Genomic DNA, 26,602 nt, shown 5'->3' with positions numbered 1-26,602 from the left:
TTCTCTCTGGTCCATCTGACCCTGAGCTGTTCCACGTTTTCAAGATGCTCTTTTAGGGCCAGATCTCAGCACAGGACCACCTGGTCTTTAAGGACCTGTCTTTAAGACAGCCTGAGCTTATTTGGTCATTGTCTTTGATCACATTGTTTTTTAGATTTATTTATTCACTTGAAAGACAGTTACAGAGAGGGAAGGAGAAACAGTGAGACCTTCCGTCCTCAGGCTCATCCCCATGTAGCTGCAATGACAGGGTTAGGCCAGGCCGAAGCCGGGAGCCAAGGGCTTCCTCTGGGTCTCCCACGCTGGTGCAGGGGCCCAGGCACTTGAACCATCTTCTGCTGCTTTCCCAGGCACATTAGCAGGGAGCTGGATCAGCAGTGGAGCAGCTGGGATTCTAATTGATGCCCATTTGGGATGCTGGTGCTGCAGGCTGCAGCTTAACCCGCTGATCCACAGCCAGGCCCTGTTCTTAAATATCAGTAACAACACACTAATCATTGTAAATAGGGGGCATGGTGCCATCCCATAACCCCACCAACAGGTGTGGGACGAGTTTCAAACTGAATTGCATAGGTCAGGTAAGCCTTGCTGTGCTGACACTGGGAAGTCATTCGATGCTGCACATGGATGTTGGGTCCATAGCAGGTCTCCAGGTCAGGGGCTGAACAGGGCACAGCTCCATAGCAAGTGCTGGCCCCATCCTGGCAGACACAGGCTTTGATGCACACGTAGAAGTGCTTTTCTCCACCCCTTAACAGCACTTGTTGGTGGCCCACCTTGTGGTGAGGACCACATCACCTGGGATTATTTGGACGTGAACACACTGGGTGCCCACGGGAGTCCCCACTGGGTTCCTGGCTGGTGGAGAAACACCAGTGCATCAGAGCTGAGGGATGCAGAACGGGACTCTGGCTTCCCTGGCCGAAGTATTTTAAAGGGAAGTACTGATGACGGTTTGATGTGCGGCATTCCAGGGCGATGCATCACACTCAGAGACTAAATGGGACTTAGAGAAACAGACTGTACAGGGCTGATACATGCTATCTCCCAGAAATGTAATTTTTTCCCGCAAGCATTTTTTGGCAGAATTTGGAGAGCCTTTTTTATTATGACTGAATTTTCAAGCAGATATTGTGCGTGTGCTGACAGATTATCAGTTGGCTGCATTCACCAGCCATGGCCAATATTCACCTACCCAGACCTGGGAGGGCTATTTGTGCTTTGATTAACAGGGGCTGAATGGTGGGTTGCAGGGTTTCCCAGAGCAGCAGGCTGACCGGGCCGAGTGCTGTGCCGATGACCAGGCAGTAGGCAGGTCCACGGCATGGGGCTGAGGTTCTCTGTGGCCTGAGATGTTTTTAAAAGGAAATGTGTTTACTGGGCCTTGATGAGAACACACTTTTGTCCTGGGTTCTTCAGTGTGTCTTCTCTTGAACGTCACCTCTAGTTGCCTGGTGTTCATCACAACGATTTTGCTCTTTTTATTCCAGGATTGTGGAGGATGACATTGCGTGGCCTCTGCCGTGGGTGAGTGGTTCGTCCCCTGCTCGTGGGGACCGGCTCCTTCCACGGGCCGAGGCTGCGCTGCAGCTCTGGGCGCACAGCAGAACGCATGGGTGTCTGTCAGGCTGCGGCTGCCAACCTCCACCCCTGTCTGCTGGCGACTGCATCCCACGGCTGGGAACGGCCATTTTCCCCACCGCAGTCACTGGTTGCCGTCACCATGCCCCGCCCTTCTAGGTCCACATGCAGCCATGGCACCAAGCCCTCTGCCCGCACCTCCTGAGCTGGGATGGCAGAAGGAGCTGCAGAATTTGGGGCGTGGCTCTGGAGCAGGCACCAGTCATATTTCCCACCATGTGTGGCAAGCGGTGTCTGGGGACGTTCACTGTGATGGCCCTCAGAGGCCGCTCGCCGGCTCAAGCCTGCTGGCCTGGGCTCCATGACCACTCCTGTGGGGAGTTTCCTCCATTGGAGCCACTCTGCCTCGGAAAGCTGACTGCTGGGAGCCACCCCCCTGGTCTGTCCCTCCAGTCACATCCGCCACTCCTGGGTCCACTTCCCACAGCCTGCAGAACTGCCACTGTGAGCTTCAGGAAACTGGACACCAGTGTGTGCCCACTAAGAGCCACTGCAAAGTCCAGGTGTCCGGCCTCAGCTGAGCTCAGTGGCTGCCGGTCCTTTCCCCTCCTGCTTTGCAGCAGCCCCTCCTGAACCCCCCTGAGCCCTCTCCTCACTCAAGGGCCCAGCCCTTGGGGCCTCCATCTCAGCAGGAAACCTCACTTTGAGCTTTATGGTAGCATCGATCCTACTGCGTTCCCAGGCAGCACGCTGCAGATGCATCATCCCATTTGCTGGGTGTGAGGGATAAAAATCCCATCTCACCAATGAGGAAACGGACAGGTAGGTGACTGCCCCAAGAGTGCGCAGCATATTTTGGATAACAACTCCAACTCATTGGTTTCAAACAATAATTTACCATTTCCCACAAGTTTCGGGTCCACGGGCTGGGGGACCCCTGAGTCTAGTCAGCGGGGACCCTGGGACGATCTGGCTGTGCTTCCCATGGCCTCGTCTCCTGCGGATCCCAGCCTTGTTCTCATAGCGGCTGCAGGAGCCCAGAGAAGGAAGCACACGCACCCAAGTCCTTGTTCCAGGCCTGCTCCAGGCCCGTGGCCACTGCGCACTCATCTCTGGTGCCGACCCGTCCCTCCCTGCGGTACATCACCTGTCTTCTTCCACCTCCACCTCCCCCCTTCCCACCTCCTGGTGACCCCCAGCCCTCCACGAGCAGCTTCCACCTCCCCTGTCCCTGTGAAAAGCTCGTCGCTCAACCCACTGATGCTCAAGTCACCTTGTGTGGGCTGAGACATCCTTGAGGTTTGTGTCACAGCTTTGTCATGCACCTGCTTGGCCTCCCACGGCGGGCACCAGGACTCAGGCTCAGTTCCTCTGTGGCTCCACCTTCGCCGCGTGACTCAGGGTCTTTAAGGGACCTCTGCCTCTGGCCACTGACAAGTGCAGGGTGTGCTAGGGACTGTGGGGGGGGGTCTCAAGAAGTGGACAGAACTAGAAGACAGAGATGTCACTCTTTGCAGCGCTGCCGGCAGGGCAGGTAGGGACAGGCCCTGCAGCTTGTGTCCAGTAGAACAGACACACTCCCACGTGGACAGCAGAGCTCTGCAGGGTCTGCTCCTCTCCTTGCTGAAATGCCCCTCCCTGTGTTCCCCGAAACCTTGGTCTCTGTCCTCACCCGTTCTGTGGGGCTACAACAGAACATCGCTCACGGGCCCTCTATAAAGGAAGCAGGTTTACTTCTCACATTCTGGAGGCTGGGAAGTGCAGTATCAAGGCACTGTCACTCACAGCAGAAAGAGACAGAGAGAGCGTGAGAGAGCAAGAGCCCAAACTTCAGCCTGGAGCCTTTTTATAATTATTAATCCGTCCATGAGGATGGAGCCCTCGTGGCCCAGTCACATCTCAGAGCCCATGTCTCGATGCTGCTGCATTGGAGGTTAAGTGTCTAATACGCGATTCTGGGAGACACACTCAAACCACAGCAGTCTCTGTCTTCAAATTCTGCCTGCTCATTTTGTCTGTGTAGCTGCTCCTTCTCCTTCCAGACGTCAGCATTCCCTGGGCCTTTCTTTGACTTATTTCCCTCCTCGTGACACAGGCTCCATGGAAGAGTCCATGGGGCACTGCACTAGGCTGCTGTCAACACTGGGTCAAAATGGTGACTCTGCCATGGGGCGGCCAGTCTTTCTCTTCCCTGCTGACCCCAGCTGCTGTGCGCAAGGTTCTCTCCCACACCATCCCTCCTCGGAGGGTCCTCGCTTTTCCTCCGCTGCAGCCAACGAGGACACCTTCCTTCTCTCTGCATATTCCCAGGACAACTTCAGGTGCACGAGAACCAGGAAATGCTCAGAGGTCTGCAGGATCACAGGTGCACACTAGGTGGAAAAATCGCCCATCAGGTTAGAACATGACTCCAATTTCATTAACTTTGCCTGTTCTCATCTTTGGGAGGACAGAGCTTTCCAAAGCTTTGGACATAACTTGTGCCAATGAAACCTAAACCAACCAGTCCACCAGTGGGAACATGCATCTCACTGGCCTGGCAACGCCAGCATCTTCTAAGTCAACTGAATTGAATTTTTGTCCAGGAGCCAAAATATTCTCAGGGTTAAGAAGAAACCACACAGGTGACTGTGGGGAGCAACTCGGACTAGACTGTTACTGGAATTAAGACTTATTCTATGCATCTGCTCTCCCACAATATGGCGCTGGGAGAGGAGGAAACAGCTTCTACACAGCTGCCTCCAGTTCAACCAATAAACAGCAGGACCTGCTCCTGATTGGAGGAGAGCAGCGTGCTCGGCGTGTGGGTAGCAGAGTTGGGATTGGTGGAAGAGGACTATAAAGGAGGAGAGCGACAACATGCACCAGGAACATCTATCTGAAGGAACACCTGTGCAGCCCCCGAGAGAGCCGGCCGGCGGTGTGCCGCTCCCCCGTGGAAGTGGGGAAAGTGGCAGGGGGAACCGCCCTTCCATGGAGGTGGAAGGGTTGGTAGCCAACCCGGGAAGAACCAGCAGCAAACCTGGGGAGGGCCGAGCGGACAAAAGAACAGCGCAGGGTCCTGTGTCGTTCCTCCACGAAGAGGGGGAGCGACATAATGGTGCCGTGACTCGGATATGAAGCCTAGGCAGGTTTAGTGTCGTTCCTCCACGAAGAGGGGGAGTGACATAATGGTGCCGTGACTCGGATATGAAGCCTAGGCAGGTTTAGTGTCGTTCCTCCACGAAGAGGGGGAGTGACATAATGGTGCCGTGACTCGGATATGAAGCCTAGGCAGGTTTAGTGTCGTTCCTCCACGAAGAGGGGGAGCAACATAATGGTGCCGTGACTCGGATATGAAGCCTAGGCAGGGTTTAGTGTCGTTCCTCCATGAAGAGGGGGAGCGACAGGTGACTCCAAGGATTGCAGAATCCTTAAAAAGCCTTATTCTGAATAAACTTATCTAAGTTTGGACAGGAGGCAGCACTGCTAAGTGTTGATGGAGAAGCCACAGTACTAACATTTCATTATTTGAGGATAATTTAAAAGGTTTGTGGAAAATGCAATGAAAAGTACATTAATCTTGGTGCAGAAACTTTGAAATCCATATACACATTTTCCATGAACTTTTTATAGGGCCCTGGCAGAGTTTCCAAAATGAGAAGCTTTTAAAGTTGCCTTGTGATTAAAAGGAGCTTTAGGGGCTGTGTGGTGGTACGGCAGGTGTGCAATGTGGGCATCCATCTGGGCCTGGTGTTAGTGTCCCGGCTGCTCCACTTCCCACCCAGCTCATGTGGGCACCCATCTGGGCTCCCTGCTAACCTGCTTGGGAAAGCAGTGGAGGGTGGCCCAAGTGCTTGAGCCCCTGCACCCAGTGGGAGACCCAGATGGGGTTCCAAGCTTCTGGCTTCATGTTGACCCAGCCTTGGGCGCTGAGGCCATGTGGGACATGGCCCAGCGGACTGAACATCTCTCTCTGCTCTCTCTCATCTCCTCCCTCTCTCCATTTGTGTGTGTCCCTCTTTCTGTAAACTCTGCCTTTCCGAATAAATGAATCCATCTCTTAAAAAGGAGTTTTAACATCTATCTATCTGTTTCTCTCCCCTTCTTCATCTGTCCAATAGTCTCTTGGCAAACTGTTAATCAATTAAAAAACACGCGGAGATGCGGGAGGCAAAGGAGCCGCCGTAACCTCCCGGGAGCCAGCGGACTCCCCAGTCCCTCCGGGAGCGCGCCCAGGGTCCTCCTCCCGCTCAGACCTCCTTAGATCCCCTTTTTCCAGGGGAGCAGCTGCGAGCACCTCTCTCCAGAACAAATCCCATTCCCAAATCGCTGGTCGCGAATCCCCAGAAGTAGAAATTCCTCTTAAAACCACAGAGGGACCGCATTTAAAACGCAGACAACCCGCGTCCCCCAAGCGTGGGCCGCGCTCAGCCTCGGCTAGTCCTCCCTGGGTCGCGCGCGCGCCGGTCCCGGCGGTCAACAGGTGGACACGGGGCCGGCCCCGCTCCGTCTCCTCCCGCCCGAGTCCCCAACCCCGGCCACGGCGCGGACTCCCGGGGCGGCTCCCATTGTTGGCCTCGTCCGTCTTTTCGCGCGCCGGGTGACATGAATGCATGGGCGGGACACACCTTCCACCCTTCTTGGGGAAAAAAAAAGAAAAAGAAAAAAGGAACAGACCCACAAGCGCCCGGACGAGCGCAGCGCGCGGGAGCGACCCCAGCCCGGGGACCGCACAGCCTCCCCCCACCCCGCCCCAAGCCACTCCGCCCATCCCTCCCGAACCGCCCGGGGCGGATAAATAACGCGCCTGCCCGCCCCGCGCTCTCCTCGGCGCGCGCTCCGCGGTCGGCTCCGCGCGCTCCAGCCCCGCGGGAGGCAGCGGCCCGGCGCAGCTCAGGGTCCGGGGCGCGCCGCGCGATGCTGCCCAGCGCCGTGGCGGCCCACGCCGGCGCGTACTGGGACGTGGTGGCCTCCTCGGCGCTCCTCAGCCTCCCCGCGGCGCCGGGCTTCGGCCACCTGGGCAAGAGTTTCCTGATCGAGAACTTGCTGCGCGTCGGCGGCGCCCCGGCGGCGCACGGGCCGCAGCCACCGCCGCCGCCGCCCCACGGCCCGGCCGCCGCGGGCGCTCCGAGGGCCCTGCCCGCCAGCCCAGTGCCGCTGAAGCTGTGCCCCGCCGGGGCGCCCTACGGCCCGCGCTGGGCCTTTCCGGGGCTCACCCCGTCCGCGGACGGCTCGAGGCTGCCGGGCCGGGCTCCGGGGAACCGAGACGGCGCCTTCCAGCCTTCAGCGCCAGGTGAGCCGCTCCGGGTCTGGCCGGGAGGCGCGCGCCACGCCGGGGGCCGCTGGCCGGGGCCCTAGCCTGCCGCCTGCCACCTGCCGGCGTCGTGCCCAGCGCGTCTGGGGCCAGCGGGAGGGCTGCGCTGACTCCGGCTCGCGGGAGGAGAAGGCAGCCCATCCTGGCACCCTGGGGTTTCGACGCCAGGCGCCCCTGGCCCGCCACCGCCCAGCCGGAGGCCGCGCCCCGGTTCCTCCGAGGTCTGGGCCCGGAGAGCCCCGCGCGGCCGGCCCTGGGCAGTGGCCCGGGAGCTGCGACGGTCGCGGCCACTGCACTCCTCACAGTTTTGTTGACTTAACGCTCACAAGGCCACCTAAGAGCTGAGTCGGCAACCGGCGCCGGAGGCTCAGCGGCCGCTGGGTTTACCTAAAGCAGGGCGGCCTTGGGGATGGACCCCGGCGGGGAGGACGGAGCCACGGTGGAACCAGGAGCGCGGGGAACGCTCTCGGACGCCCTGGGAGTCCACTCGGTGTCTCTGTCTCTCTCTCTGCGTCCTTAGACGATCTAACGCTTTCCTTTAACCCCGGTGGGTTTGTCCGGAATGACTAATAGACGCTTTTTCAGCAGTTTGCATTGTCCCAACGAACTGCCGGATCCAATTTACTGCTAATGGCTTCATAGAATCGAGCGTGGTCAGAACTCGCCCGTCGTTCAGCCTGAAGTGGTTTCTAACAGATGGAGCAGAGGTGGTTACGTGAGCCCCGGTGCGGTGCGGTGCGGTGCGGTGCGGTGCGCGCGGGGCGAATGCTGCGCGCCGCCAGGCGGGAGCGCGGCGCCTGGGGCGCGGGGCCGCTGCGCCCGGTGCTGGGCTGGGGACCGCGGGGAAGGACGCGGCGGGTCGCCGAGGCCAGCGAGCCAGGTGATGCGGCAGCTTCTGGTGCTTTGGTTGTGTCCCAGAAGTTGTTTTTCAAAAGTTCTTAGGTTGTTCAGGATCGCGGTTGGCTACTCAACCATGAAAATTTACTCCGTTTTAACCTTTGCAGATCTCACAGGTTAAATCTACATGAGCTATATTTGAATCAATGGCGGATAGTCGGGAACCCTCAGAAATAATTCTATACACCTATCCGTTGCATTAAATAGATTGCAGTCAATGAGTAAAGGTTTCCCTGCGTACATCGCCTTCATTTTAGGACATATTCATTCTGGTAAACTTATCGCAGTGTCCAAATGGAAGAATGATTTTCTTGGAGCAATTAGGAGGGTATAACAGTGTATGTTTCCCTTTGACGTTTTCTAATACAATCTTATGTGTGTTTTTCTGACTATTTTATTCAGTCCTCAATGAGGATTTCCTGTTCCCTAAGTTAATTTTCTTCTTATTAAGCAACCATTGTTTCAGAAATGGTTTCTGTAAAGAATGCATCTGATTTTTCAAACCAGAATAATAAAGGAGAAACCCCAGTCATTTAAATCTGCCCACAAAGAGGTTACAGGAGATCAGCATTTACCTATTATATTATATTACTTAAATTATAATTTAACAAAGAAAACGCAGAGTCTGAGTGCTGCCCTAGTTTTATATAGGTGACAGCTTCTTGCCTCGCTGACAGTTGTGGGAACTCTTGTACGCTATAGAATCATGAAGTTAAAATGAGTACCAACTGTTTTACCGACTTCCTAGAAATTAGGTGAGGTGGAGAGTGATTACTGTTGTGTGGAGAGCAGACAAGAGAAGAATGCGTGTTGGTTTTGGAAAGGTAATGCCCGTAGCGAGGTGTCCATGAGCCGCCATCCCTGATGCTTGAGACGCTAACTTGGGAGTGGATCACAACGATACTGTAGTCCGTCAGGGTATCAACCACGTCGTGTGTTTGGGGCGTCAGTCTAACTGCGGAGTAGGAACGCACCGGAGTTCTCTTTAAGTGCGTTGGTGAAATCGCTGAGGAATTTATGGCCCCGCATGGGTTTTGTTTCGTTATTTTGTCACCTGCAGTCAATTAGACCGCGTGCTTCATTGCTTGCTGAGGGTCCCCCGTGGGTCAGGCCCCGACCTTGGCCTTTGGCACAGAGAACCAAGGCCGTGGCGGCTCAGGCCCCAGGCTCTGCTCTGCAGAAGAGGCCGCCTGTCGCTGTCACGACGGTTAGCATCTTGGATCCTCATAGTGGACAGGACTAGGATTCCACTGCTTTCCTGTAAAGAAGGTAACGACTGTGCTTGCTAATCGTGTGCTTTCCCAGGCATTGCTGTAAACAGCAGTGGATCCATGGGAGAGAAAAAAAAAATGGCCCTGAGCCCTGCAGCTCCACCTTAGGCTCTTTTCATCGACCCTGGGAACCTAGGCAGGGCTAAGGGAGAGCCTACTGCAGGTTACACTGAGGTTTTGTATCAGCCCTGGGGGGGACTGGCTTCTTGTCCTGACACCCCTGAGAAGTGGTGGCAGTTAAGTGGTCACAGCCTGGCAGGCCGTGGATGGACGTGTCCCAGCCAGCGAGGAGCATTCCGGCATAGATGTTGCCGAATCCCTGAGAACACAGAGGCTTACCAACTGCCAGACGTCGCCGGGTGCTCCTCAAGGCCGCAGGGCCACCTGGAGCATCGTGGGGGTGGTCCTGGGCTCCACGGGAATCTCTCTGGCAGACAGAGGTCCTGGACCCGGGGTGGGTTGGCAGTGGAGCCTGGAGGCTTTGCAGGAGGTCACTGCGCTCGGTACTTGGAAAACGGCGTGCTGCAGTGCAGTGTTCACGTCCTCACTGTGAGGGTGTTGGGACGCAAACAGGTTGAACTCCCCTTGGTCATGACAATGCCGACAATTTCCCATGGATCGTTATACCAATGGTTTCTTTCAAAATAAATGGGTTCTCTGGCTTCTACATTACACGTTACTTCAAACATTTTAGAAAATGCCATAAAAATGTGTGGTTAAATCCATTCTTTGTGCTGTGTGTTAAAGCATTGGAAAGCAGGTGTTTATTTGGGGTAGGTGAGCTGAAAGATGTTTTTCTTTTTAAAAGTGTATTTTATTTATTTATTTATAAGTCAGAATTACAGGGCAGGGGAGAGGGAGGGAGGGAGGGAGGGAGGGAGGGAGAGAGAAAAAGAGAGAGAGATTGAGATCTTCCATCTGCTGGTTTACTCCCATAATGTCCACAATGGCTTGGGCTGTGCGAGGCCAAGGCCAGGAGCCAGGAGCTTCTTCCAGGTCTCCCTTGTGCATGGCAGGGGCCCAAGCACTTGGGTCATTTGCTGCTGCTTTTTCAGGCCATCAGCAGAGAGCTGGATCAGAATTGGAGCAGCGGGGACTGGTACTGGCGCTCATATGGATGCCTGTGGTGCTGCAGACATCGGCTTAACCTGCTGTGCCACAGTGCTGGCTTCTGTGTGTTTGTGTGTATTTTTTTTTAAAGTGATCTTGCCAGGTGAGTTGACCTGTGTTGTCCGGAAGTGAAAGGTCTGTAGGGTTTTCTGGCGTCCCATTAGGGTCTTGTCTCACTGTCATACTGCCCATTGCTGTTCACTGTTGACCTCCTCGGAATCTACTTGCAGCTCTGCTTTGCCTTCCCAGAGGTAGTTTCCCTCCCCCTGGAAGGTGTGAAGCCCCCCGGGGAGGGAGCAGTGGGCTGTGCTGCCCATGGGGGCTCCAGTCTGATGGAGGACTTATGGTCGGGTTTAGGTTGTGGTTTGCTGTTTTGTTGCTGACGCTGTTCCAGATTTTATTTATTTAAAAGATTATTTATTTAAAGAGTTACACAGAAACAAGGGGGGGGGGGAGAGAGAGAGAGAGAGAGAGAGAGAGAGGTATCTTGAATCAGCTTGTTCATCCGCTAGATGGCCACAGCAGCCAGGGCTTGGGCAGGCAGAAGCCACAAGCCAGGAGCTTCTTCCAGGTCTCCCACGTGGGTGGCAGGGACCCCAGCACTTAGGCCATTCTCACTGTTTCCCAGGTGTGTTAGCAAGGAGCTGGATCAGAAGTGAAGCAGCCAGAGCATGAGTCGCTGCCCATAGGAGATACTGGTGTAGCAGCTGGCAGCTTAACCCACTATGCCTCATCGCTGGCCTGCAGACTTTATTTATTTATTTATTTATTTATTGACAGGCAGAGTGGACAGTGAGAGAGAGAGACAGAGAGAAAGGTCTTCCTTTTGCAGTTGGTTCACCCTCCAATGGCCGCCGCAGCCGGCGCACCATGCTGATCCGATGGCAGGAGCCAGGTACTTATCCTGGTCTCCCATAGGGTGCAGGGCCCAAGGACTTGGGCAATCCTCCACTGCACTCCCTGGCCACAGCTGAGAGCTGGCCTGGAAGAGGGGCAACTGGGACAGAATCTGGCACCCCGACCGGGACTAGAACCCGGTGTGCCGGCGCCGCAAGGTGGAGTATTAGCCTATTGAGCCGTGGCGCCGGCCAGACTTTATTTATTTTTAAAATTTTTTATTTTATTTTGTTTAAGGAATACAACGTCATACATTTAATTTATACAGATTTGGGAACATGGTGATTCTCCCCCACCCTATACTCCTGTTTTTCTTCCTCCTCATTCTTCCTTTCCCATTCTTATTTTTTACAAAGATCAATTTTTTAGCTAATTTTTATACTCATAAAATTAACCTTACACTAAGTATTAGAATGAAGAAAAAAAAAAACAGAAAAAAAAAAGTGGGGAATTCAAGACAGGAAGGGCAGTGATGGGGCCCTTTCTACTGGCCCCTTGCTCGAGCTGTCCACCCTGGTGACCTGCGTAGAATTTGTAGATGACACCAGAACATTATTCTTGTAAGATCTGTGGTTTGTTGTGATCTTACCTATCTTTACATTGAAGTTAACGTATGGATAACTGTTAGCCAGCTCATGAGCAGTCAGCTGGGAACACATTGCACAGTCCCGAGTTAGTGAGCACCTGCAGAACGGGCAGGCAGCGCCTTCTCTGGGTGCTCACTGAGTGCCCGTCCCTTATGGAATAATATCTGAGTCAGAACCCACGGGGTTCACCACGGGAGAGAAAATCTTCCATTTACAGGTTCACTTCCCAAATGACTGCAACAGCCAGGCCTGGGCCAGGCAGGAGCCAGGAGCCAGGAGCTTTCTTGGGTCCCCCACATGAGTGCAGGGGCCCAAGCACTTGGGCCATCTTCCACTGCTTTCCCAAGTGCTTTAGCAGAGGGCTGGATCAGCAGAACCACCAGGACTTGCAGTGGTGCCTGGATGGCTGCCGGTGTCACAGGCGGTGGCTTAGCCCTCTGTGCCACCACGTTGGCCCCAGGTAGTATGTACTGAAGCTGTCTGAGGTTTAGTCATAAAACAGAATGAACACAACAGGCACGTGGGAGCATGGTAGAACTTTCCATTAACCCTCATTGCCTTCAGGGATTTGAGGTTATTTTAAGAGATACAGTGGTTTCAATGCCCCGAAATTTACCTGTGGACTTAAAGGTAGGAGTGGGCGGGCTCAGGGCTGTGTTGCCCGAGGGTGCCAGCTGCGGTGGGCGACTGCAGTGACCTTCTCGGCACAGTGGGCCATCAGCGTGCTTCGGTGGGACAATGCTAAGTTGTGTGAGGATCCGTTGCCTTCCTCTTTGTGCCGCCTCGTTCCTGTTCTTGCACACACCAGAAGAAACTCTCCCAGGGCATTTTATGGTCAGTGCTGTTTGCTACTGGCCAGCCATAGCACTGGTGGACAGTGAGGGGCACACGGCCCTGCGTGGTTTCTGTTTAAAAGTTTGTTCATAAAATGCCACGTAAGTGTGTCCTGCATTTACAGAAGCCGAATGTTTTCATCATTGGTGGATTGCAACAGACGCGTCTTTGTGTCTGAGTGGGCAGTGAACTCTTGTGGGCTCCTCTCCTGGCCTGCTTCCTGCCACACGGCTCTGGGGTTTATGTCCTCCCTAACTTTAGAATGAGCATTCTCTTTTTCTAGGGGATTTGGTTTGTGGCCCTGGATACCATGTTTGTCCATTTAATGTTAGGTTGGGGGGGGCTCTAAGTAAAGTATTTTTCTCAATTACGGTGGTTTTTTTTCTTTATACACAGTGATGGTGCACAGTCTTAGAGTCGGTTTAAATACATTTTCATTCAGTTGCACCTGGAGTTGGCCGAGAATGAAAAGGCAAATTGTAAAATACAACAAGATGATTTTTATCTTGGAGCGCTTGTTAGAATCCTCATTTAAGGCTTCATTAGATCCTGCTTCTGCTTTATAGTGTTGGTAAGAAGTTGGATTTTTGCCCTAACACATAACATGCTTACCAGACTCTTGTATATTTTATTCCAAAATATTTTATTTTACTTTCAGTAATGTTTCCACTTTTAATGAAATCTCTCCCTTTCATTGCTTTTAGCCTCCGGTCAACACTTCACTTGGCAATGCTGAGTGCTTCATCACTGTATATAAAGTCACCCTAACTGATTTCATTTTTAATAGCATCATTCGTTTTGTCAGGCAGCTATTAGCTGTGAATAATTCAGGGGCATATTTTTGCGAGTTATGTGAGCAGTAAACTTATGGCACTAAAATTCTCTCTGAAGTCAAAGATCAAAAAGCCTCTAAGTTTTTAGACTTCTCTTTCAGAAAGCAAGCATCCTGGAAAAGGAAATAAAAATAAAAGGAAAAAGGTTTGGGTTTTCTGAATATATTGCTGGCTATTTAATTGCCTTCTTGCTCTTGAAGATCCTGGAGATGAGGTGAGCTTTTCACCGTCTTTCACGTGTCCAGGCCCCCTGCCATGCTGACCTCATTTATTCGTTCCAGCTGACCCCCAGTGGTGGGCGGGGGGCAGCAGTTATGCTTCAGGACACTCAGATTCTTGTCCTCTAAAACTTTAAGTCTCAGGGCCTACTGTGGCATAGTAGGTTAAGCCTCTGCCTGCGGTGCCTGCATCCCGTGTGGGCGCCGATTCCTGTCCTGGCTCCTCCACTTCTGACCCAGCTTCCTGCTAATGGCCTGAGAAAGCAGTGGAAGACGTCCCAAGTGCTTGGGCCCCTGCACCTGCATGGGAAGGCATGGAGGAAGTTCCTGGCTTCGGATCAGCCCAGCTCTGGCCATTGTGGGCATTTGGGGAGTGAACCAGCGGATTGGAAGACCTCTTTGTCTCTGTCTCTCCCTCTCACTGTTTGTAACTCTGCCTCTCAAATAAATAATCTTAAAAAAAAAAAAAAAACCTTTAAATCTCCACTGCTCTTTAAATACACGAAGGAGTTAGCAAGTCCCTCTCTGAGCAGATCTACGCACCTTGAGAGGAGACTGAGTCATGGCTGTTGGCTCGTTTAGTAGACAAAGCCAAGGCTGGGTTGTCCCGTTGTGCAGTTCCGCGGGCCTGCAGGGAAGAGCAGGTCATTCCTTCGTGCAGGAACAGAATGGCCTGCTTGCCTGCATTCCTACAGCTTCACCTGCGTTGCAGATCGAGCCGTTGTAAGGGAGACCTGTGCTTCCTGCAGCACTTCCTGTCCGGGCTTTTATAACGCAGCTGGGCCACAGCTCGCTCCGAAGCATAAGTGGAAAACTGGGTATATTGGAAGCTACTGTGTACTTTTCTGAGCTGGTTTTGCAGCTTTTCTATAATTTTGAAGACTAGATAAAGGTTAAGGTCTTTACACTGCTGACCGTTTAACCCCAAGCAGCTTCACACATTCTGCTTGAGCCTCTGTTTCCTTATTTTAAGACATGAACAGATGTTACGGTCTGCATTTGGCTTATCAAAGATTTACAGATAAGGAAAGGGTATGGAAGATCCCCTTCACCTTGGTAAAGCATTGGTCTAAGGGGCATTGCTGTCTTAGGAATCTCCCCAACCCAGCGACAGTTTTGTCATTTGGGCTCAGCTGGGCAGTTCTAACTGGCATCTTACACGGGTGTGGTTCCTTGTTGGGGCAGCCATTGAAGGCTCCATGGGGCTGGGTGTCCACTGGGGCAGCTCTGCAGGGGCTCCTGCTTGCGACCTCTGTTCTTGGGCTCTCCAAGTTTGAAGGGGACCGTGGCATGCACACATTGTGAGGAATGTCCATGGCTTGGGAGCTGTGGGCAATTCTGGAACTCCCTGGACACTCGAGTTTGGAAGACCCAGAAGGTCACTTCTGCCTTGCATCTTGGTTAAACAAGCACTCAGACCCTCCCAGATTCAGGAGCCGGGGAACCGGATCCCACCCCCCAGTGGAAGGAGTAAGGGATCCCACCCCCCAGTGGAAGGAGTAAGGGCTATTTTGTAGCGTTAGGGATCTGCTGCAGGGGAGGTCAGGAGCAGTGCTGTCAGACACAGGTGTAGGTGGGTCTGTCGCCTGCAGGAGGTCCCTGCAGGGGCTCTAGAAGACTGGCAGCTCCAGCTCACGAGCCGTCACAAAGGCGTTAAGGGCTACAGGTACTGTTCTCTCAGTCTGCTGTGACATGAAGTTCATATCAAATAGAGCAGGCCTTCTTTTCATAGAGCATGTTTCTCCCAAGTTGTCTAGAGGAGACGCCTTGAAGGTGAGGCAGCGGAGGGAGAGACTCAGGGGCACCCGTGGTGGCCTCGGAGCGTGCTGATCCCCTGGCTCGAGGGGAAGCCAGACCCTGTCTAGCGTTGGTGTTGTGAGGATCTAGAGGAGGTGCCCAGCGAAGGCACTGTGGCTGCAGCATGTGGTCAGAGCAGGAGTGCTGACTTACTCCCCTGTTGTCCACAACAGCTTGGGCTGGGTTAGGCCAACGCCAGGAGTCAAGGGCAGAAACTCCATCCTGGCCGCCCGTGTGAGTGGCAGGGAGCTGAGTACCTGAGCCATCATCTGCTGCCTCCCAGGCTGCGTGAGTAGCAAGCTGGATGGGGATGGAGCTATGCCACAAACCCAGCCCCTTCCCCTGTGGGCTGTGGGTGTCCCAAGGGACGGCTTAACCTTGTGTCGCAACTCTTGTTCTGGTGAATTTAAAAATTACATCTCCTTCTTGGGGAAAGTGTCAGCTTTGATGAACAAAACTGAATCTGGAGTACTGGGAAATTTTCATTTCATTCCTTTGATCAGCATGTTCAAATCTGTACATTAAGGAAAATTTTAGAAAAAGTAAATGTTTCCAAGAAGCAAAATGGTCATTCTCATCTTTGTGGTCCTGGCACACCGTGCAGTCTGTGGCACTTGATGGGTAGGCACTGCACTATTTTTTGTCTTGAATTGAAAGGACAAAATCCAACAGGTAGAAGCTGCCCTGGGTTTGTCTTCTCATGACCTCGCCAGAATGCTGAGATTCTGTTTTCTGATGAGCAGAGAGGTCCAGGGTGAACGTGCTTGTCCGTAGTGAAAGGCAGGCACGGCCTGCAGCTGCGTCACCGTACGTGAGTGACTTCAGATTATGGGGTGAAGCAGATGAAGCCTCACTAGGAATCCGGTATTTCTTGGGTCTCGCTACACAAGACAAATGTTTGCCATGCTTGAGGTCTGGGTGCTGGAGGCACCCGGCTGCAGATGGTCCTGGTTGCTTGTGTATCATTTTCAAGTCCAAAGTTTAGATTTACTTATTTCCAGAGCCCACAGACCTGGCACTTGAAGGAGGTCATTCATAAAATCCTTTGAGCTTATTTAATTCCCTTTACTGTTTCTTATATTTTTTTTTCAGCTTTTGATTGCCTTAGATATCATGGGACCTTCTCCGATTTTCCAGTATTCTTACAATGTCTGGTGGGCCAGAGGGCTCAGTGGCTCCCTTAGTGGTCTTTGGTGTGCTGTCTTAGCAATCCCACCTTCAGTCAGTTAGGGTCACAGTTTGCATTGGTTGTATAAAGAATGTTGTTTTACATTCTTCGGATTCCCACTGTTCTTCTCCATCAACCAAAAAGAATGAAAGTGGTGAAAAGCAATGTGAAAATGATTATTTTCTAGACAACAGAATTGTGAAAATAGTTTCTAATGGTTGGGCTTGGGCCTGGGCTTCCTGGTTGGGGGGAGTTTATACCGCAGAACCACGTGGCTGGTTACGTTAGTGCATTCCGGACAGGTCACCCCTGAGCTGGCTGCACGGCCCCCTCCTGATGAACTAGTCAAAGTAATCAGAAGATGTTGTGAATCGTGTCTTCAGATGAGTCCTACCGAGGGAGTGGAGGTGTGCAAGGTTAGGAAGTTGTCAGTGGACGTCAAGGGGTTCAGGCAGACTCCACTTTGGTTCCAGAAATTTCAAGTCCTTTCATTTGTAACATGTGACCGTGGCTCACAGAGACTGGCAGCTGGACTTGTTGGTGGCACTTGAGCTTTGACGTGTCCTGTGATGTCCTCCTCCCAGATCCCAGCTGCGTGTGGTCTCCCCACAGGAAGGGGACTCTTAGGAGATGTGTCCATTGTGCGCTTCATGCTCCAGTCTCACCGAGTGACCAGCACGGTCTCTGGGTGAAATCACCATGCCTCACGGCCAATTGCTGATTATTACACTGAAGTCTTCGCTGTCTCACGTTTGCTCAAAGTAGTCACAGTTCCTGCTCCGGGTACATGGCCCTTGAGGTTGCCTGTCCTGGGGGCTGGGGTGGCCTCTCTCACATTCAGGGCCAGCCCGGGGCTGGACGCAGCATGAGCCTCCCTTGGTGTCATCACATGGATCAGGAGGATGGCAGTGAATCGGGAGGGACGAGGTGCATGAGGAGGCACTGCGCCTGCCGGCCCTGCTGGGCTGGGCACCATCCTTTCCCAGCGTGAAGGTGCCTTGGTGCAGAGTGTCTTCAGAGTACTTTTAAGGGCTTAAATTTTTTTTTTTAAGATTTACTTATTTATTTGAAAGCTAGAGTTAGAGAGGGACAATCACATCACTCACAGAGAGGACTTCCATCTGCTGGTTCACTGCCCAGAAGGCTGCAATGTCTAGAGCTGGGCCAGGCTGAAGCCAGGAGCCAGGAGCTTCGTCCAGGTCTCCCACATGGTGCGGGACCTCAAGTGCTTACACCATCTTCTGCTGCTTCCCCAGGCTATTGGCAGGGAGCCGGATGGGCAGTGGAGCAGCTGGGACACGAACCGCTGCCCACATGGGATGCTGGCGTCACAGTGCTGGCCCCGAGCTTATAAAAGTGCTAATGCATCAGTCCCCTTGCCACTTGGTTTTCCTCCGAGTTTTGAGTATCTTCATCATTCATTACTTTCAGAAAATACGTGGTTCCCTTGAAAGGAAAAGTGCTGGAAGTGTGAGACCCATGTTGAATGCACGGTGCTGTGGTAAGCACTGACTTCTTCGCGCCTCTCAGCAGAACAGCAGCCGCATGCCCAGCTGGGCCAGTGTCTGGCTTACATCCTCGTGGGTGCGTGGGGAGAAGCAGAAAAGGGGCACCCAAGTGGAATTTCACAGTGATTTCTATAGACCAGCCTAAACCAGGTGCATCTGTGTGCCACGGCCATCGATTGACCTGTCTCCTGTGTCAATATGTGTGGCACAGAGGTGGTGGTTTTATTTTTTTAAAATTTATTTATTTATTTGAATGTCAGAGTTACAGAGAAAGAGAGATCTTCCATCTGCTGGTTCACTCCCTAGATGGTAGCAATGGTCGAGGCTGGACCAGGCTAGAGCCAGGAGTTCCTTGCAGGTCTCCCACGTGGGTGCAGGGGCCCGAGTACTTACGCCATCTCCCACTGCTTCCCCAGGCCTTTGGTGGGGCGCTCAGTCAGAATTGTAGCAGCCTTGGCCGGCACCGCGGCTCACTAGGCTAATCCTCTGTGGTGCCGGCACACCGGGTTCTAGTCCCAGTCAGGGTGCTGGATTCTGTCCCAGTTGTCCCTCTTCCAGGCCAGCTCTCTGCTGTGGCCAGGCAGTGCAGTGGAGGATTGCCCAAGTACTTGGGCCCTGCACCCCATGGGAGACCAGGAGAAGTACCTGGCTCCTGCCTTCGGATCAGTGTGGTGCGCCGGCCGCAGCACGCCGGCCGTGGCGGCCATTGGAGGGTGAACCAATGGCAAAGGAAGACCTTTCTCTCTGTCTCTCTCTCTCTCACTGTCTACTCTGCCTGTCAAAAAAAAAAAGAAAAAAAAAAAAAAAAAGAATTGTAGCAGCCAGGACATGCACTGGCACCCATATGGGATGCTGGCTTAAGAGGTGGTGGTTTTACACACTATGCCGCAATGCATGCCCCACAGAGGTCTTTAAAATGTGAATAAATGCTTTGTACCAGGATGCTAAGGCTGGTGGTGTCACAGAATGGAAAGCCAATTCTTTAGTCAAAGCTAGAGTTGTTATGGTAGATTCTTCTTACATGTTTTTGGTAATTATAACTCTCTTGTATTAGGATAATATACAGAAATCTAGGACTGTTGGGTTACAACTTTTTCTAGTTAAATTTAACATTAAAAATATTTAACATTAAGATAGACATATGCAGACCACAAGGAATTTGACACTTGTTTCAGATAAACCATGTGTTATCCTTTATTTTTCAGTTATTACAACCATAGAGCTAGACTGAGGAACATTTTGGCTGGAATAGGAAACTGTAAATTATACATACCCTGCATCTTTTTATTGATGTGTTGCTGGTATATGATTTATTTTTTTATACACTATGTTGAGCAAAACAAAGAACACCCCCGAACCCATACTTTTGTTTGGTATTTCCATCTAACATGGCATATGTTTAATTTTTTATATGTAAATGCAATATTGCTGAGTCTTTTTCCTTTTTCTTCCTGTTTCTCTCCCTCCCTCTCTCTCTCTCACACACACACAAACACACACACCCTAACACACACACCCTAACACACACACCCTAACACAATAGCCATGAGTTAGTTACCTATAGAGTGTGTATTTTGGAGTGGCGGTAAGTTAGCTAACAGAAATTCTTGAATAACCGTCATAAGGCAACTTTTATACTTAGAAATATATTTCCATTTTCCACAGTGCTTCATATTTCATAGTAGTCATGAAGATGGAAATCTGCCGAAATCATGCCATACTCTTGTGATGTAATTTAAGTGAAATTCAAATGAAAACATTTATCCTCTCTATGATGGTTTTATAATCACTACTAGCAAAACTTATGGTAACTGTGAAACCTAAAAATAATTTGTAAAACTTTTTAAGTGCCAAATGAGTTTCCTTTTCAAACCTTTACTTAGTTGCCATGTTGTAAAACAGCATTAAAACACATTCATTCTTTTGAAATGCAGATATTAAATGCTAAAAGCATGAATACTATTTTCTGTTGTGTTACAGGAAAAAACTGCATTTATGATTAATTGACCATTTCAAGGCATTCAGGGCCATGGGATATTGTAAAATTATTGGGCAATACATTTATTGTAATACATCCTTTAAAGAAATTGGTGAAAATAAACAGATGCTTATCGATGGATTAAAATTAACTCTGAATTTACGATGTTCTTCAAAAAGGTATATTGTCCTCTCAAAAGAACCTTCCCTTATGTGATTAAGAAAACAAAAGAAGTTGCCTCTTGAAGGAAGAAAAATAGAAAAACATTCTCATTTTCAAGTCATGTTGCAGATGTCTAGGTCCTAAGTTAAGCGAGATAGTTAGGGTGAGTCAGAGAACAGGGATGGAGGTCACTCACTCTGTAAGAGAGCCGGGGAGGTTTCCTATCTCATTGTTGGCTCCCTTGCTAAGAATGGGTTGACTGTCCAGAATGTGGAAGGCCCGCTACTGGGTGTGTCCTGGTGAAAGCTAGAGCCCAGCTTCAGCACCCCAGCACCCACACCCCTGCTCCCGGCACCCACACCCCTGCTCTATGAACTGCAGTGGGTTAAAGGGCCTGCTGTGTTGAAGGCACTTAGCCAGTGCCTGGGCTGCTGTGCAGGACACCAGGGAAGTCCTGTTCTCCCGGCAACACCCCTCGTGGGTATTTTCCACCTACTGAGGAATGGAGTTTAATATTTCACCTAAAGTGTTAAATTCAAATAAAATGACTGGTCATTACTATGGTGGTTTAACAGTCAAAATATGAGAGCAATTTATGAAAACCATGAAACTTCAAAACAACTTTATAGAACTTGTTGGACGCCAGCAAAGGTCCTTTGTGTACCTTTGCTATTAGAGTAGTTGGGACTCTTGGTGCCTATTTCTTGAAAATTCTGTGAACAGCACAGTCTAATAAAGTGAGCAGAGCGGAGTGATATGGGAACTTCCTATACTATAAACACTTGCAATGCTTTCAGGTTAACTAGATTTCTTAGACAAAATGTGGTTATTCTCAAATACTTTAAAACGCATAAATGTGATCGGAAACACTTTTTGCTGGGGAATTATCCAGTAAATGAACTGTTACCAATTTGGGAACCCAACTGTGCATGTTATGAAACCTTCTGAAAATGCGAGCGGTGAAGTGGTTCATAATCTCTTGGAAAAGTAGGCTTACAGATACAGCATTTAAATTGCTTCCTGGTAAGTAGAGTATCCAAAGCTGTACTATGTGGTACTGTAATCTCTAGCCACATGAGTCCAAATTTAAATTAATTTAGATGAAAAATTGAGCTGCTCATTCGTGCCGGCCACATTTCAGGGGCTCGCTGGCTGAGTGTGGCCAGCAGGTACCACACTGGGCACGCTGGCTGAGTGTGGCCAGCAGGTACCACACTGGGCTCGCTGGCTGAGTGTGGCCAGCAGGTACCACACTGGGCAGTGCGGATGGGACATTCCCATCACCACAGATGGTTTTGGTGGGCTGCGTCCAAGTAAGGAAGGTCGCGTATTTATAATGAGGCGGGGAGCTCCGTGCCTGACGCTTATTTGTGTATTTTCCCCACCATATCCTCCAGCTCCTGACAGCTCCCACCTGTGCACGGCTTTCTGCCCGAGCTCAGACGGGGGACGCGAAGTGCACTCGGGGGGCCTGGGGTCCTAGCCTCGTCTAACCCGCGCCCTCCGTGCTTCCTCCACAGCGCCCGCCAAGCCCCTGCTCCTGAGCGCCCCGGCCTTCTACTCGGCCTGCTGCGGTGGGTCCTGCCGGCGCCCCGCGCCCGCCGCCGCCTTTCCAAGTAAGTCAGCGCGCCTCCTCGTCAGCCGCGCCGCGCGCGCGAGGGGAGTCGGGGAGCCCGGGCGAGGCGCAGCCCCCCGCAGCCCGCCCGACGCCGGCCTTAGCACCGCAGCCGGGCGAGCACCCCGCGGTTGTCCCGGGAAAGCGGCCCCGGCGGCCGGGCGGGCGGCCGAGGCGCTGTGCGCGGGTCCCCGCCGCCGTCGCCCGGAGCGCGCAGCCCCGGAGCCGCCCTAGCACCGCGCGGCGGTCCCGGGGAAGCGGCCAGGCGCTGTGCGCGGGTCCCCGCCGTCGCGCCTGGAGCGCAGGCTCCCTCAGCAGCGCGCGGAGGTCCCGGGGAAGCGGCCCAGGCGGTGCACGCGGGTCCCCGCCGTCGCGCCCGGAGCGCGCAGCCCCGGCGCCGCCCTCAGCACCGCGCGGAGCTCCCGGGGAAGCGGCCCAGGCGCTGTGCGCGGGTCCCCGCCGTCGCCCGGAGCGCAGGCTCCCTCAGCCCCGGCGCCGCCCTCAGCACCGCGCGGAGGCCCCGGGGACGCGGCCCAGGCGCGGCACTGCGCGCGTCCCCGCCGGAGCGCCGACGCCCGGGGCGCAGCCTGCAGACGAGCCGCGGCCCCGGAGCGCCGCCTCGGGGGGCCGGCACTTTCCCACAGCGCGCCTGACAGGGCTGCGGCCCCGCCACAATGGGCGCCGGAGCCGTGACCAATCGGCACTGTCTCTCGCCTCGCCCACACGCGACCCCAGCGCGATTTTTCACTCGGCGGACGGAGCGCGGGAGCCGGTTCACATGGAGGGGGCCCGGGCAGGGGTCAGCCGCGCCTTTGTGTGCGGGGGAGCCGGGGCCCGCGCGCATTCCAGGCGGGCTTCTGGGCAGCGTTTCAGGCCCCTGGCTGAGAAAGAATGCCTGAATGCGCCTGACGTTTATAGACTCGCCCCAGCTCATCTTCCCATAGAGCCCTGTCCACCTGAAAAGGGGCTGCGTGCGGGAGCCCAGGGCGGCGGCGACTTGCCCGGGACACAGGGCCCATTCTCCGCGGTGACCGGCGCTGACTCGCCTCTGTTTTGGAAGTGACCTATTAATTGTCCACTTAGCTAGAAGGCATTGACTGCAAACAGCCAAGTGGGAACCGTGACTAACCCTTTTACTCGCTCTTCAAGGTGGTCTGCCATGAGGGCAGTTGAAAACCACCGTGCAAATTAAGGGGACATTTATCTCCATCCCTGAGAGCATCGGGCGGACTCTCGAGCTGAGAGTTAAGTTAAAACGCAGACACCTGGCACCACGCCCAGGGGCCACCCCTGTGGCGGTCGGCAGTGGACAGTCAGTGAGGTTGGTTTCCAGGATCTCGCCTGGAACTAGCCTTTCTGGGCCTGAACCGACTCCAGCGCGTTTCAGGTAAGTGGACGTGGACAGAAGGTCCTGCCACGGGCATGTCTCGTGTATGTGGCTATGAGTAGGTGTGTTTATTTTATAGTGGGAATCCAGGCGTCTCTGAGTCATGACCGTTTGGGCCAGTTTAATAAACAGGACAAAATGTTAGGCTGGTTTTTTAAAAAAACAAAATGGAGCACGTAAAAGTCATGCTGAAGACACTCCTAGTGAACTTCACCTTGCCAGCTGTTGAGAAAGTAGGGCAGGTACAGTTTCCTGTGTCCGCTTCCAGGCCTCCCTGCCCCGTGCCTTTTGCAGAACAGTTGTGGACTATGTGTTTATCCCTGCAAGTTTGTGGAATCCTGTGTTTATCCTTTTTTTTTCTTTTTGGTAAATATGCAAGCTGAAAATCAGCACAGCTCAGGACAAGGGTAGAAGACACCGCACTTGTTGTAGGTGTAGCTTGGCAGAGTGCTGGGCCACTGCTTGGGATGCCTGGGGCTCATGTCAGCGTGCCTGGGTTGCAATCCCAGGATTCCAGCGTCCTGCTAATGTGTACTCTAGGAGCAGCAGGTGATGACTCAAGTAATTGGGTCCCTTCCATCCACATGGGAGCCCTCGATGTAGTTCCGGGCTCCCAAATTCATCCTGGCTCAGCCCTAGTTATTGTGGCCATTGGAAGAGTGAACCAGCAGATGGGAGAGCTCGCTCTCTCTATCTCTTCCTGTCTCTGTCTCTGTATGTCTCTGCCTTTCAAGTAAATAAAATACATAAATTTTTTTAAATTAAGAAAAAAACCTCTGTGGTTTGCCTCCCTTTTTGGTTGGCATTTAAAAGGTTTAGAGAAATCACAAGTGGTTTTAATAAACTGGTGTCTCATATTATTAGCTATAACAACTCTAAAATGCATTTATTTTCTTGCTTATAGTATTCATTCATACTGGCAGCAAGTAATAACTAAATGGTGGAATTATGCTGTCAGTAAAGAATTTCACATAAATAACCATGATACCAAGGCATAGTTAATAAGGCTTCCATGTGCACAATAATACTTTTATTTAAGGCATTTACTGGATTTTCTTTTTTTAATAAGAATGATTTTTATGCCCAGGCTTTTAAATTATTTTCCACTGTACAAAGGAAAGAAAGTGAACTGCCCAAGTAAACTTGTATTAAGACAGCCAAAATTAAAGTTTGTGCTAGAAACCTTCAAAAGGTGATGGAACCACAGCCCGATCACGTTTCCTGATACTGGCATCACCTGATGCCTGTTCATGCTGCAAGTGAAGTATCATTTTGATCCTTCACATGTGATCCATTCGCTTAATACTGATTCCGTTCCTCTTGTTCTCCGAGTTAAGACTGACTTCTTGTTGCAATGTGGAAGCGATCTTTAATCGGGTGCCCTTCTCGTGCATAATGAATAGTTTCATAGGCTGTTGGAGCTCAGCCTTCCAGGCAGGGGTCATGTTCCCGTCCCCCAGAGCAGTGTATGGAAAATCTGTGGTTTTGCTTGCAGAGGGTTCTTTTCAGGGGACCGCATTTCCCAGCGAAAACAAAGTGGAAAGTTGCAGAAGTATGCAGATAATGACTTTTTAAAAACTTCTGGAAAAAAGTCTTAATTATGTTGATGAGCTAACTGAATTAATTATTTTATTTTGTCTTTAAGTACCAACTTGAATTTGACCTTTTAAGAATTTCACTACCTAAAGGACAAAGCCTCAGTTTGGAGTAGAATTACGGAAACCTGAGGGGGTTTCTTTTGGGAGAAACTGCCCTGGCTTTTTCTTGGGAGATGACTGTGTTTTCTACATTTCGAGACCATTTTGCTATTCTGTCCTCCTTATTAAGACTTCAGAGAATGCGAACTGTCTTCACATGCATCTAGGATTGTGGGGGGAGGGAAGTAGGGAAAAGGCATGATTTTTGCTGCCTTGGGCCCAGCTTTGCTCTCTGTGTTTCATGATGGAACATGGGAAAGCTCTGATGAGCACTGCTGCCTCCTGGGCTGGCCTCCTGCTGTTGCTCCTCTCAGCTGCAGTGGTCAGGGGCCGCGGAAATGGACCCAGACCCGAGGAAGTCCCTGCAGGCTGCGTGCAGGGGCCGCAGAAATGGACCAGACCCGAGGAAGTCCCTGCAGGCTGCGTGCAGTTTTTTTTCTTAAATAAGGATTTAATGTTCATTCCGGATTTTCCTGCTCAGGGAGAAGCGTAGTTCTGTGGTTTCTTGTCTGTGCAGTGAGTTCAGTGCAGACACCGAGTCTTCACAGCTGAAGGGAGGGATGTTCCACAGATAAATGGCATTCGGTCAACCAAGAAGAATCTTTCAAGGAGCAGAGACTGGAAGACAATCGATTTTCCAAGTTGATGGCTCTGTTCAGCAGTTACAGAGATGAGAAGGCGCTGACCGCGAGGGGCGCCGTCACTGGCGTGGTCAGCGGGGCGGGGCAGAGGGCATGGGGAGTGCTGGGAGGTATGGGGTGCTTGTCCCAGATCTGGTAGCCCTCGCGGAACATGATGTGAAATCTAATAGGGCTGCTCAGAGACTCCTACTCCTGCAGACAAGCACACAGGCACAGGGGAAGGGGAGAATGAGCTGAGCGGACCGAGGAGGAAGGGAGTATCTGTCGGCTCGGTGTGGGTGTCGGGGGTACAGCATGGGCCAGAACAAGCGAGACCGTGCAGTGGCCAGATACCTGCACCTGCTGAGTTTCTGAGAACTGCTTTACCCACACTGCACAGACTCTCAGAGGAAACCCATGTGAAGAGGTAGGCGGCAGCAACTCAAATAGCCAAGGGTCTGCGTGACTGGTCAGGAATTTTGAAAGAAATTGCATCTTCTTAGCCTGGGGAAGACATGATAGGAACGTGACTGTCTTCAACTTAGATTCACTCAATGCAGTATAGCTTTATTTTTTTTTAATTTTTTTTTATCTTTTATTTAATGAATATAAATTTCCAAAGTACGACTCATGGGTTACAATGGCTTTCCCCCCCATACCGTCCCTCCCACCCACAACCCTCCCCTTTCCCACTCCCTCTCCCCTTCCATTCACATCAAGATTCATTTTCGATTATCTTAATATACAGAAGATCAGCTTAGTATACCTTAAGTAAGGATTTCAACAGTTTGTTCCCACACAGAAACATAAAGTGAAAAATAATAGATGATTTTTTTTTTAAATCATGATGAAATCAGATCAGACCTATTGTCATGTTTAATCCCAGTGAGAGTCAAGTTGGGAATTGATAATTTCTTTTTTTTTTTTTTTTTTTTTTACAGAAGATCAGTTTAGTGTACATTAAGTAAAGATTTCAATCGTTTGCACCCCCATAGAAACACAAAGTGAAATATACTGTTTGAGTACTCGTTATAGCATTAAGCCTCAGTGTACAGCACATCAATGCAGTATAGCTTTAAAGAGTGAGCTTGAGACCAGTGAGTGGAATTAGTAGACATTAAATTTGGGCTTCATTTGCGGGATGCA

The 26,602-nt window shown here is 51.8% G+C and overlaps 1 protein-coding gene across 1 annotated transcript in view; it reads left to right on the top strand.

Moving 5' to 3' along the window:
• The first annotated feature begins 6,224 nt into the window (after window positions 1-6,224).
• DBX2 (developing brain homeobox 2) overlaps window positions 6,225-26,602 on the top strand; it is a 33,802-nt gene continuing 13,424 nt past the window's right edge. The window contains exons 1-2 of the mRNA XM_051850990.3: window positions 6,225-6,856; window positions 21,658-21,753. Coding sequence (XP_051706950.3) covers window positions 6,481-6,856; window positions 21,658-21,753 — 472 coding nt within the window. The 5' untranslated portion in view covers window positions 6,225-6,480. The remainder of the gene's footprint in view (window positions 6,857-21,657; window positions 21,754-26,602) is intronic.

Source organism: Oryctolagus cuniculus, chromosome 9 (assembly GCF_051225735.1).
Source record: "Oryctolagus cuniculus isolate XC-2025 breed Fujian yellow rabbit chromosome 9, ASM5122573v1, whole genome shotgun sequence".
Classification (NCBI taxonomy): domain Eukaryota; kingdom Metazoa; phylum Chordata; class Mammalia; order Lagomorpha; family Leporidae; genus Oryctolagus; species Oryctolagus cuniculus.
This window is presented reverse-complemented; position numbering and strand designations above follow the sequence as displayed.